Source organism: Calonectris borealis, chromosome 1 (assembly GCF_964195595.1).
Source record: "Calonectris borealis chromosome 1, bCalBor7.hap1.2, whole genome shotgun sequence".
NCBI classification, from domain to species: domain Eukaryota; kingdom Metazoa; phylum Chordata; class Aves; order Procellariiformes; family Procellariidae; genus Calonectris; species Calonectris borealis.
In genome coordinates, this window is record NC_134312.1 from 93,523,995 (window position 1) to 93,537,162 (window position 13,168).

Sequence of the window (13,168 nt, forward strand, 5' to 3'; positions counted from 1 at the left end):
TGTTTACATCAACCTAAATACAAAATTGAGGCCTTAAGGAAGAAATGCTGTAAACTCCCCATCCTGGCACACCCACACTTGACTGCCTTGGAAAGCTCTCCCTGTCTTGTGCTTCTAGAAGAGATGGCTTATACCTGATAGTACAGGCTGGGCTGGAGGGGAAAGTGCTCTCTGAATATCTGCTGCCAGTTTGATGTAGTTCAGTGTGGGTAGTAGCCCAACAAGCCCTCTGCACAATACCAAAAACAGGAGAAGATGGGTGGTCTGTGGGGAAAGAGAGGTGTAGGAAAAACTGCTGTTCTTACAAGTGTTGCCTTGAGAGCTATATTGCTGAGGCAGGAGTGATATGACTGTCAGCATGTCAGGCTTGCTCCGAATTTCATTCATCTGCCTTCTCTGGGTGAATACAGGAGTCAGCTGTGCAGGGATGAGCTTCTTGACAGCGCGGGGGTTTAAAATCTCTGCTGGCATAGGGCAGGAAGGTAACTAGTAGCTCATACAGGTATAGCATTACCCTTCAAGGTGGATTCAAGCGTTTCACGCCTCTGGTGCTGTGACAAGAATCCTGAGGCTGTTCTTGCCTGCGAGCGAAGCAGGTCCACGTGAACCATGGCAATCCTCCTTGCTCCTCCCATCGCATCCTTCTATGCTGTGTACAGCTGAGAGTGCTGAAAAGGGACACCCAGCTACTGTCAAGGAGCTGAATTCCTGCATTTGCGAAACAGCACACGGTGTGGTTTGATGGAGATGAGATAAACACTACACACAGCTGGTGTGTCTCCCTGGGATGCTGTGACTGTTTCTTTGTTCCAGTTGATGCCGGAGGCTGGTGGAGGTGAGTGTTAACACTGAATCTGTGTATCCTGCACTGGGCTTGCTATGATGCTGGTAAGACGTGGCACAGTTCCTGCGCTCTAGGATCACTGTTAGGGGGAGAAGCCAGGTACTGGGCTTGTTCTGTCCAAAAGGTGAGGAATAGTAAGAACTGCCAGAGGCTGCTGTTTCAGGAGCAGCATCCACTGCTGTCCCCCTGGGTGAGCACTGGCTGTGAGAGCCCACTAAAGCATGGCAGGGTTACTCTCAACCACGCTGTGGCTGCATGTGTGTGTGAAACAGCCGGCTGCTCTAGCAGTGCTCTTGGGGAAAGGGAAGGACTCTGCGTGGAAGTGATTATGTTTTCTTCTCTATTGGTGTGATTCGTAGCCAAGAACTGGGAAGGAAAGAGGGACTTTGGTTATGGAAGGGGCAGGAGACTGGGAGCTCCGGACGCTGTTCCCAGCAACTCTTGACAATGTCAACTGTTTCCTACACAGCATACAAAAGGTGTTAAGGTGCTTGTTTAACATTGCTCTGGAGGTGTTACGCAGCCTTTCTCTGTCAAACATACTTGTTCTGTGTAAATCAGCGTTCCCTAAACACAGTGTCTGATGCATTAGTGACATAGAAAAGAGCAACCAACATGTCGGAGCCTGTCCGTGGAGCCCTGCACTGCCCTGCTAGTATTTCCATTGTGTTTTTTCATGACCGTGTTCTGTAGCTCCCTCACAGAGGGGAATATCTGAGAACTTAAATTTAATGACATATGGGTTAATGAATGCATGCATGAATTTAGATTGACCTTAAGATATCATTACATTATCATTATCAAGCATCACAGCTCGAACTTCCAGCAACGGGGTCTAATCCTTGTCTTACAATCACACGGATTTGTAATTAGTCGAATAAAGCATCTCTTGTGAATGAAAGGGGTAGCACTGACTTGTAAGATGAAGGATAGTCTTACGATAAAAACAGAGTATAAAGCTTTGATACTGTGCCCAGTTCTCTTTTAGTCTGCTATGAACTTGTCGAAGCCACCTGTCTATGAAATGTGAAAAATCAGAAGTTCAGCATATTGTCTTCAAGCACAGGATAACTGCATGACCCTGGGTGAGGTCAGTGGTTGAAGTTCTTCCAGGTACAGCGGGAATCATAGCCGAGCAGGTACCCAAAAATCATGAGTGTTATCTCAGATAAATATCAGGGAGCCCTTCCAACCCCCCAGAACCAATGTCAAACCTCATTTATCTTTCTGGCTATATGGTGTAGGATTAGCAGAAACCCCAAGGTCATGGAGTCCAACCTCCTCCTGTGATGTGTGGCCTATGATGACAGCTGTCTTCAGAGACCTCCTGAACCCCACCTTGAAGGGGTTTAGCTTTTTGCCCCGTGTTACTTTGAGTGAAAGGGTAACTCTACCCGCATTACTCTGAGAGTTATCAACGCCCTGGCTAAATTTTTTCTGCCCATATTTTCTTTCATTAACATTAACCCTTCAGTGCAGGGGGTTTGCTGTCCTCTGAGGCGTGTGACCTTCTGGTGCATTTGTAGACTGTCATCCTTCACTTTGCTGGGCCAGTGTATTCAAAACTGGGGGCCATGGCTGTGTGTGGGACGGTGTGACGGGCGCCACGTCAGTCCTGCCAGCGAGGACAACTCCCTCCCTCCACCCTGGTGGGGCCATGCTGCCACGGCCCAGGCCCGCGTGCTGTGGGAGGGCAGAGGAGGGTCATCCCCCAAAATGTGGTGCTGGGAAACACCGCGTGACACTGCACGAGCCTTGGTCACTCCACTGGCCGCTCCCTCCACCTTTCCAGCATCACCAGAGGTAAGTTAATGGCCTCCATTTCATGGCATAAAGACCAGGGACGACATCCCAAACCCCGAGGAAGGACCAGCCTTGGTTCAAACTGCACATCCTGGCTCCACTTCCTCCAGCCCCGCATGGCCAGGGAAGCAGCCTTGGCTCCGGTGCAGAGGGCTGCCTTGCCGTCTGGTGGCTTTTTCCAGAAGGGGATTTATTCAGAGTCGTTTTTGGTGCCTTTTTTTCCTCCTCTTTTCACATTTCAGAGTCCTGGGAGTGATGTGTGGTTAATGCAGAGGAGCACCTCTTTGGAGATGCGGCGCTATCTTTCTTATAAATGAAAGCTCAAATTCTGACACCGCTAGCTTTTGGTCTGATCAAATTGCTCATCACCAGCCCGAGCATGAATAATTCAACACAAAAACCACCGACGCACAGGCTGCTCCCAAACAAGTGCATAATTTAACAGCATCGAAATGTTTTCAGCGGGGCAGGGAAAGCCACCTGCCGTGCTGCTGCCCCTCTCCTGGGCGCTCACGGCTGTGGGGCCCCCCAAGGTTCTGCTTCGCTTTATTCTCGGAGCGTTAAGTGAAATGTTGTAACGCACAGGGAAAAGAAGGCGCCACCTCCTAAGGGGCCCTCAGACCTGAAAATGGGGGACAAAGCCGGGGCGGGGTGGGCCGCTGCGCGGAGGCCCGTCTCCATGGCAACGGGACAGTGCCGTCTCGCGAGCGCGCCTATGACCGCGCCCGCTGCTGCCTCGGCGCCGGCGGCGGGGAAAAGGTGCGGCCGGAGCGGGGCGGGGAGCAGTTTGGTCCTCGGGGGCCACCGTCGGCGGTGACCGTTGCTGCGGGAAGGTGAGCGGGGGGGCGGCCCTAGCTGCTGTCATGGCAACGCCGCCGCCATGGCAACGCTGCCGGGCGCACCGGCGGGCGCACCGGCGGGGCGGGCCTCGGAGGGCGGCGGCGGCACCTCGTCCCCCGGGCCGGGGGGGGGCAGCGGCGGGACCCGGCGAGGCCGCGGTGAGCGGAGTGTCCGAGGCAGGCGGGGCTGGCTCCCGCGGGGAGCTAGTTGTGCCGGTGAGGGGAATGGCGGCCGCACCTGCCGGCTGGGCCCGGGGCGGCTCCTTCGCGGGAGCCTGCCGCCGGCCCGCCGGGCTGCACACCGCCGGCCCTTGTTCATTACGGCCCGGTGAGAGGCTGCTTCGCCTGATGGCGGGTATTGGTGGTAATCGCGGTGCGGCACTGTCCGTAGGGCCGCTGCCAGGCGGTGCGCCGAGGAGTGTCGTTTGCCGGTCGTCATAAGCAGAAGCTTCCCGCCTGGAAACGCGGGGCCGGGCCTTCCCCACCGTAAGCGTGTTGGGTTCGGGTTTATGAATCTGTATATACGTATATTTTGGTACAAAGGGGCAAAATAACGGAAGTCCATCCCTTTATCCCTCTTTTTGTTGTAACTGTGCCTAGCCTGTGCCTGAACATAACCCCGAGAAGGTGTTACTAAGCTTTGCAGAACAATTCAGTCACAGCATACACACGCACACCCCCAATTAGAATAGAAGCAGGTGAAAAGGAAGACGAGATTTTCTGAATATTTTTGGTCCCTATTAAAGCTGAAGCATTTCAATCTTTACTTCATAAGACCCTAAAAAGAACAGGAGCTGAGTGAGGATTTATCTGAAACAGGGTCATTAAACTGAAATTATCTCTTCAGCCATGACTATTTTACGTTACAACAGAAGAGGCTGATTTTTATGCTGCTCCCCATTATTATACGTATCCTAAATAAATTGAACAGTTTTCAGTATTCGTGTTGAGTGTCACAGACTAATATGAACATGTTTTGTTGAGTTCAGCTTTGTAGCTGTTGTGTCCACTTACCATAATGATGAAGACATTAAAGAGAGATAGTTCTTTTGTGCTGAATATGTACTAGAGCAAAGTAACCTCCATTAAGAACTCAGGTACATGTCACCACCCAAACCAAGGATATTTGTGAAGGAAGGGGCATTTCCAAGCAAAAAGGATTACATGTCATATGAGAAGAGGTGCAGGAAAAACATGATGGAAATAGACATGGTGTGGAAAGCCAAGGCAACAGTCTGAACAAGTTTGAAAATTTAAACTCGGAGAAATCTAGAGTGATTCTTGTGGTGAGTGATGGCTAACAAGTAGTGAATTAGGAGGAAAAAAATGCCAGATTTTCTTGAACAAAATATGGATCAAACGAAAAGAGCTTTTATAAGGTTTGTATACAAACAAGTTTGCAAAAAAAGTGCCCAGCTTCATTACCATTCTTTCCTCTTAAACAAATCTTGACTTCATGTTGAGGTCTAAAAGAGCAGCACTCTTGTCAAGCATGAAACGCAGAGTTTTAATAAGTGGAGCTGGTATTCATACAAGTAAATAACTGAGGAGTCCGAGATGGTCATCAGAATTTAAAACAAAAGCTTGAAGGAATTTAAGCAGCATCTTTTGGACGGAAGGGTTTTTACAAAATGCATGGCAAAGTGCTTAGACAGATTGGGAAGTCCAGGTGCAACCCTTCTTGTCTGGAAGGGCAGGATGGTCACACAGGAAGAGCTGTCTTGCTGTTCCAGGACCGTCCAGGGTCAGAGCTAACTCTTACATCCCGTATTCCGTTGCTGTATGTTAACGCTCATATCGGGAGCTTTTAGTATGTTGTAAATGACATAATTTATCCTAGTAGAGAGACACTTAGAAGTGGCACCTTCCAGCCTACAGCAGAGGGTACAAAGAGAGTAGGAACTTTTGAATAACCAAGATTTCCTTCTTTTATGTTGTTTTTGCAAACAGTAATAAACAAATTAGGGAAGGAATGATAAGTGACTAAAGCTGTAAGAAGAGCAAAATCAGCTGTTTAGGCTGACGTGTGTCTCCACATGTTTTTAACCCTTTTGTGTCTTTAGATGGAGACAGATGCCTTCAATTGAGTGAGCTGAGCCGAGGGGTGGTAGGCAGTCAGCCTGGACCCCCAAGCACTGGCATTTAAGCAGTCCTTCAGGAGCTGTTGACACCTGTGTGCTATGCAGGCCAAAGATTGTTTAAAAGACTCAACCCTTATAGTGGCTCATCTTCAGTTTTGTCATGAATATGACTATATCCAGCCTAACTGGCTACTGAGTATTTCCCCTTGTTGTCCTCCTCAGAAGTTCAAACCAGAATTGAATCCTTTTCCCAGCAGTCTCAACTGGTGTCTGTGTGACTTTCTTTACCCCTAATACTAGTGGAGGTGATATGTTTTGAAAGCTAGCTGCTTGTAAATGTTCAGTCACTCTAGCAGAAGGTTCCTGTCAAGAGTCCGATGAATGTCTTCTCATTTTAATATGTCATTATGGGAAGCTTTTTGATAATTTGATCTACTGTAAGCCATGGCATGGATCTTCTAGGACTTGTGCTTCCCACATTTTTGCAATGTAACTTTAAACAAGTTAAGATTTCTTTAAAGGAAAGTGGGCCACGCAGATAGAGAACAACAATGTAAACGCACCTGGGAGCAATGAAAGCTGGTAGTACTTCTAATAAACATAAACCAGCGATCTCTTTGTTAAAGGATGGGACTAATCCTTAAGAGATCATGAGTTCTAGTCTTGGCTCTGTCAGAGACTCACTGCAAGACATTGAGTAACTCACGTTTGCTTTGTTAGTCGGTTTGCTTTGACTCAAATCTTCCCCTAGTAGTCGGAGCTGGAAATGCCAAAACCATTCATGTTTATAAACCATTAGTGATCCTTAATTCTGAGGTGTTGTGGCACTATCTAACGTGATTGTATTGATACTGCTCACCAGCTTGATGTGCGTAACATAAGAGATATCGATGTTCTATATTTGTGTGTCACTAGAGTTTTAAAACAATTTTTTCCCCTCTCCTTTTTATAGTATTGCTCTAACACATCACCAAAATGAGTGAAAACGAAGACCAAGGAGATCCAGCAGATATAGGTGATTCAACAGAAAGTGGAGAATATGAGGATGACTTTGAAAAAGACCTCGAATGGCTAATTAATGAAGAAGAAAAAGAAAACCGTGGTGAAAGAGAGGTATTTGTTAAATTAAATGCTAGTTATCTTATTTAGAAGACAAAATTGAGTACTATTTGGAATCATAAACACAAAATTCAATATGGTTTGAAATGTGTAGGTATATTCACTGAATTTTGACAAAGAAGGTTGTTTGGAATTATAGTGAAAAATAATTCAGTGAACTGGTTAGCTTGGTTATAACTGCCTTAAAACAGAAAATTCAGTGTTCATTGAAAATAATATGTTTGTTTCAAAAGTACTTCTGGGTTCCTTTAAGTGTTTGTGCAACACGCGACATTCTGTTTTTATGCTGTCACTGATGGCTTTACTGTGCAAGCCATGGTTAGTTAAACTTTGTGCAGATGTTAACATGGAGAAACTGCAACAGAGTTGTTAGTGCCAAAAAAAGCTATTAGTTATGACGTGCACTATTTGACAGCCTGTTTTAGAATTGGTATAGTTAGTACTGCTCTTCTCTCTTGCTATTTCTTTTCTCTTTCTCTGATATTGTTCTTTGTTGGGAGAATAGACTAGTTTATTTTAATTTTTTTAGAATCCTGAGGAAAATGAAGAGGATATTGAAGCACAAATTGTTAAAGTTGCAGACGAGTTTGAGGAAGACAATGAGGAAATGGAAGAAAATCCAGATCAGGTTTCAGAGGCAGATGTAGATGCGAAAGTGAGACCCTCCAATGAAGAGAGTTTGGAATCCAGGTCTGATATTAAACAGGGGGACCGTGTGTCTGATACTGAGAGTGAAAGCTCTATCCAGGAATCCAAGCTGGAAAACCAGCAAGAACTGGATGAGGAAGAGGATGAAGAAATAAAGCGTTACATCCTGGAAAAGATTGAAGAAGCCAACAAACTGCTGGAGAATCAGGCTCCTGTGGATCAGAACAGAGAACGGAAATTAAAATTTAAGGATAAGCTGGTGGATCTTGAAGTTCCTCCTCTAGAAGATGCTGAAGTTTGTAAAACTGACCTTGCAAGACGAGATGATGTTTCAAATAAGCTATCTCGGTTGCATATTTCTAACGAAATGGGACAGGAAAGCACATCACTTTCACCGTGTGCTGACAAGGATGAGGAAAAGAAGGATGGTAAAATCCTAGTGGAAAAAGATGGGAAATTTGAACTCTTAAGTTTACGTGATATTGAAAGCCAGGGCTTTTTGCCCCCTATAAGTGTTTCTTTTACTGATATTGAAACTCAACATATGTCTCCAAAATCTTCACACTATGGTCCTTTTGGCACTGTCTCTGGAGTGAAGGAAGTAACTCCAGTACGACCAGGAGCACATTCTTTTTCTCCTGGTGGAGAAGAGTGTGTGCATTTCCCTAAGCCTCCATCTAACCCTAAGCGTCGTCCAAATTCTGCTATCAGTGCTGCAAGAGGTCTGGGAAGACGGAAGACTCCGCAGAGAGCACAGTCTGCAAATATGCCCGTGAGAAGCTCCACTTTCTGTCTTTCTCCCAGACAAAAAGAATTGCGGAAGCAGTTAGAACAAAGGAAAGAAAAACTGAGGAAAGAGGTAAAGGTATAGAGGCAACAAGTAGATCACAGTGACCGTCCTGTTCCTCTGCTTCACAAAGACCACATGTTCAGGGCATTTACTCCATTTTTCCATTATAAAAGAGGCAGTAATACTAATACTAATACTAATACTAATACTAATACTAATAATAAAAAATTATCTGGAGTTTGTACAGAATCTCTCAAAACTCCTTTCCTTAAAAAAAAAAAAAACGTACAGAGTGGCATAGGATCCACTCTGGACATACAGGACCACACAGTGGCCTTGCTTACAGGAGAAGTCAAGTATTTATTTAATATATCCTTCATAAATAGGCCGCCTTCTGCTGTATTGTACTTACTGCTTTTGCTTATTGACCCTCTTTCTATCTAGGTTCCATTACAGGCCCACTGTTTACTGGAACGTAGCACATGGTATCGCATCAACACAGATTACACTGCAATGCAGGAAATTAACATTAACCACAGTAATGCAGGTGCACATTTGGGTGCTTATGAAGTATGTAATAGGCAATTATCATCTGGGAGAGTGTTCAGTCATAAAATAAGATTTACATGGGAGAATGACTGTGAGAACTGTGAACAAAGTGGGGTGTGTTTCACATGTATGGAAGATAACAGCTGACTTCAAAAGTGGCATGCCTTGTTGCTTGCATAAGGTGCATGCAGGTGCATCACGTTGACTGATAATATAACTGGATACTTTTTTCCTGTAAAAGTTTTGCATGGGTGACTGTTGTAATAAGTTTTTTCAATGAGTTTGTTGCAAAGTAGTTTTTTTTCCCCCTTTCTCTGTTAATCAATATTACTTTTCCTTCTTCTTTGGTTTTACCTGGGTGCTACACAGAGCACAAAAAGAAGAAAATATTCCCAGTACTGAGGTTATTCTTCTTGCATCTATAAAGGGCAGTAATCGAAAAGAAAAAAAAATAATCTATTTTAGAAATAAAGTCAGTATCTTATGTATTGCTGGGAAAAAAATCCCTTTTAATTCTTTTTCAGCTTCTTATTCAGAAAAAAATAATATTTAATAGAGAGTCAGCCTCTGACAGCTGTAACGGGAACTTCAGAAATGTTTACCAAAGATTTTAAAAATTTCTATGTTTTCCTTCGCTTTGCATTATGATGATACAATTACAGAAAGGTAACTTACTATGTATGTTGCTCTATAAAAAGAGCATGAAGCATCTACCATTTTTCTGTGCCATGATGTTCTAAGTAAGCTGGCTACATAGCTTCAAAGGTTGCTTTCTATCTGTGGAAATAGGTCTAGCCTGCTTTAATTGAAAAGTTTGCTGAGGCTTAGCTCAGTAACGAGGGGTATGAAATGTGAAGAGTTACTGATGTGTTTTCTTTGTACACACAAGACTAGATCTCTTAACACCATACTCTGCGTATTTAAAGTAAAAGCTAGTGTGGTGGAGGTAAGGATTTTCCTAACGGTGTGTGCTAAATCTCTTTCTCTGTTGGCTGACTTATGAAAAGGTAAGAATGTATTACCTTATTTCTTCATTCTTGAATGGAGTTCTTCCATTCTGTGATGGATTTCACAGGCATGAAACATTTCTTGACATTACTGGAATCCATCTGCTTCATTTTGGTGGGTTTCTTTCATTTGGGTAAATTACAAATTGTAAATTTGGAGGATAGTCTGAACGTTGTGTGTAGGTGCGAGGAACATCATCTATTCGCAAGAAGAATAGATTTCTCTGAGTGTTGAAATGAGTGGGGATTGTAGCTTTTGTGTCAAAAAGAATCAAAACCTGGTAAAATGTCCTCATCGGCTTTCTGAAGCGTTGTTTGAAAATCTTTCTCCTCCTTGTAGATACTTGTCGTTAGTTAAAATGCGATTAATAATTACAAAAAACTTTTCTCAATTTTGTAAAAATCAGTTCATTTTGTAAACTTGAAAAAGTGTTAAGCTATTAATACTCTTTAAGTAAATACATTACAACTTCACGTCCAGAAAAAAATCCTTATTTATAAGGTAGAGCCTGCAGTCCTTAGGTAGTTAAATATCCTTTAGGGTTTAGTGGTCCATCAAGCCTGAGAGTTTCATTCATTTTTTAAAATGCATCAGTTTAAACTGGTTTTAAGCCTATCAATCAGAGGTATTAGACAGGCCTTAATTTTAAGTCTTGACCTATTGTTATTGAAATGTCTGTGAGTTGAGATGTATCATGGAAATGGAGGTAATCACAGAAAGGGTTAGACTGAAAGTATCTGAATGTAACATGAACTGCAGAAGTGCTCAAACTTGTTTCTTCCTAAAAGTAGTATCAACTATGATGCAGTTGTTGAGTATTCCTGTTTCATGAGTATTTTTGTATATCTCTCTCATATAACTCAAATGGCTTTATTGTCTATTGTGACAATGAAGGCCTTTGCAGATTAAGATGATTCTCTTAAAAACTAAGTTTATTCACTCTTCATTCCATTCAAGGAAGAAGAGAGGAAAAGGGAACAAGAAGAACAAAAGAGAAGAGAGAATGAGATGGTTTTTAAAGCTTGGTTACAGAAGAAGAAAGAACAAGTGCAAGAAGAAAAGCGAATTCGTCGTGCAAAGGAGCTAGAAGACATGAACAGCAAAGTAAGGTCTCCCTAATATAAGACTGGGATCTATAGTGCTCTGGTTAGATAGGAAAACCAAATTCTAAGCCTGTGTTCTTAGTGAAGCATATGAAAATTTACAGTGATAGGAAATGTTTTTATTACATCATTGCTTTCAGCAAAGAGCTAAATGGACTTGCATGTTTAGGATTGTTCTGCTTGGCAAGGTGGCTTGCATTGTAGAAGCTGCATATATAAACTTAATAGCTATAAAATCACAGGAGGTACAGTAATGCTCCTTTTTATCAGGAGAATGACTTGATTGAACTCTGCAGTGAACAAGCAGCCGGAAAACCCTTTGAAGTGTATTCCTTATCGTCAGAACTTGTTGGCAAGGAGTTAATGCATGTGACTTAACCAAAACCTGAAGATTCAGATGCTCTGTTCTGAAGTTCCTCTGCCTTGCAGCGATGGGCTTGAAAAGCTGAATACAGTATTTTTTAAAACATACCGCTTTGAATACTCATGTATATATTCCATGCCAGATTAGCATATGCTCTAGTTTGCTTATAAAGTATGTTTCATGGATGGGAAATGCCAGCAGAGTTCAAAAAATTATTATAATGCCATTAATATAAAGGTCAGTTAATGATAAGCCTTGCGTATATATGTCTTTTTTTTAAAATAGGAGAGGAGCAGGAATCCAGAAGAAGCCTTCAAATTATGGCTTAAAAAAAAGCACCAAGAACACATGAAAGAAAAACAAATAGAAATTTTGAGACGCCAAGCTGAGGGAATTGCCTTTTTCCCAAGAACAGAGGAATGCAACAGAGCCTTTAAAGAGTGAGTAGGGTCATTCCTAGGGAATCATATTTGAAAATTTTGTAGTCTATCAATCAGCTTAAGACTGTAGTTATTTTATGGTACATCATTACTGCTGAAGTCCTTACTGGTTTGGGGAGTTTTTTTGCATGAATATGCCCTCATAAACTTACACATTAATTCCTTGATGTTGTTTTTACACTGTTGTGAAACTACTTGTCAGAACCTGAGCTGAAATAGTGAATTGCTTCTGCTGAAAAAGGGAGATCCTTCTCCCCTACCCTTTTTTGCCTGTTCTGGAGCAGGCTTGCAGTTCATTAAACAAGCAGAAAGTTAATCCAATAAAATGTCGAGCCCATTTAATCCAATAAAACTCGAGTCCACGAGTTGAATCAGCTCAACAAAAGGGGGGAGGTAAAGGTGAGTGCAGAAGCAGGAGAATTGGGATGGAAGAGTAGTGCTTCCTGCATTTAGGAGTGGCAGGTTTTTAGACTGGCTCAGCCATGACACCTAACTTTATTCTACAGGACAAGGTGACTCTAGTTAAATAGGGGCAAGTCTCCTCTGAATGGATGACATAAAACTTAAAATTGCAACTGTCAGTACTTCGAGTCCTGTTTCTCTCTCCACAGATGGCTAAAAAGAAAGAGAGAAGAAAAACGAGCAGAAGAACTAGCTGCTAAGGAGAGAGCAAGGCAGCTTAGATTAGAAGCCAGAAGAGCAAAACAGATGCAGAACATCCACTGCATTGGTTCAGAGCCTAAATCCTTTCGCTTCACAGACAATTATAGTTGAAAGTTTGATGTAACCACAGAGTTCTTGGTGGCAGCCCTCTTGATTTTTATGGCTTGAGGTTTTGCTCTTTACAGCTATTATTTGTTTGTGGTGTTTTTAAAGCTTTCAAGCAAGTTTAACAATTACCTTCACTGACAATGATTTTACTATCTATTTATTTGTAATTTTGTTGAAAAGCCTGCTTTTATGTATAACTCAGGGATCTTCGTGGTTTGACCAAATCTAAATGAGCGTGAGATCTATATGCGAGAGTGGCAAATACACATTCCTGTCTTTAAAAGGCACTTTATACTCAACTCTACCATGAATTCCTGGATGCAGGCTGTTATGTAAAATGTTGAATCTTTGCTGGATTAACATTGCTGTTTGCTGGTGCTTGTGATGAAGACTGTACAAGGTGTTACATTGTTGGAAAATGCTGTTTCTTGTACCACTTTCTATTCCTTGTACCTATTTCTGGTCAACATCTGTTGACCACCTGTTAATTCTGGCTAGACTGGGGGACTATTTTATTTTAGTTCAGGGAAAGCGGTCATTGAAGGCCAACATGTATGTGAACGTGCAACGGTTTTTGGAACTTATTTCTGTGAGTCATATTCAGTAGTTTTTTATTCCATGACATTAAAAGGTTGTGTGAATTATGACCTTTACCAGTATCAAGGAAGCTGGATTCCTTGTATACACAGCCATGTTTGCTAAATTAATTGTAATAAACTACATCACCTTACCGACCTAAATTGTGAGCTCTTGTCAGAGAACGTGCTGAGGTCACTCATGAAACCATAAAGTTAGTGGAAGATGAGGAG

At 42.9% G+C, this 13,168-nt stretch overlaps 1 protein-coding gene across 1 annotated transcript; it reads left to right on the forward strand.

Moving 5' to 3' along the window:
- Positions 1-624: 624 nt before the first annotated feature.
- On the forward strand, positions 625-13,096 carry CCDC181 (coiled-coil domain containing 181). Its single transcript, XM_075167671.1, has 6 exons — positions 625-835; positions 6,520-6,680; positions 7,216-8,193; positions 10,639-10,785; positions 11,434-11,588; positions 12,200-13,096. The coding sequence occupies exons 2-6, from the start codon at positions 6,543-6,545 to the stop codon at positions 12,360-12,362; spliced, it is 1,581 nt and encodes a 526-aa protein (XP_075023772.1). The 5' UTR covers positions 625-835; positions 6,520-6,542; the 3' UTR covers positions 12,363-13,096.
- The last annotated feature ends 72 nt before the right edge of the window (positions 13,097-13,168 follow it).

Bases quoted from the DNA above. Each gene is read 5' to 3' on its own strand.
- CCDC181 (XM_075167671.1), top strand. From the start codon at position 6,543: ATGAGTGAAAACGAAGACCAAGGAGATCCAGCAGATATAGGTGATTCA. The intron at 6,681-7,215 runs GTATTTGTTAAA...TAATTTTTTTAG, and splicing joins AAAACCGTGGTGAAAGAGAG to AATCCTGAGGAAAATGAAGA. The intron at 11,589-12,199 runs GTGAGTAGGGTC...CTCTCTCCACAG, and splicing joins TGCAACAGAGCCTTTAAAGA to ATGGCTAAAAAGAAAGAGAG.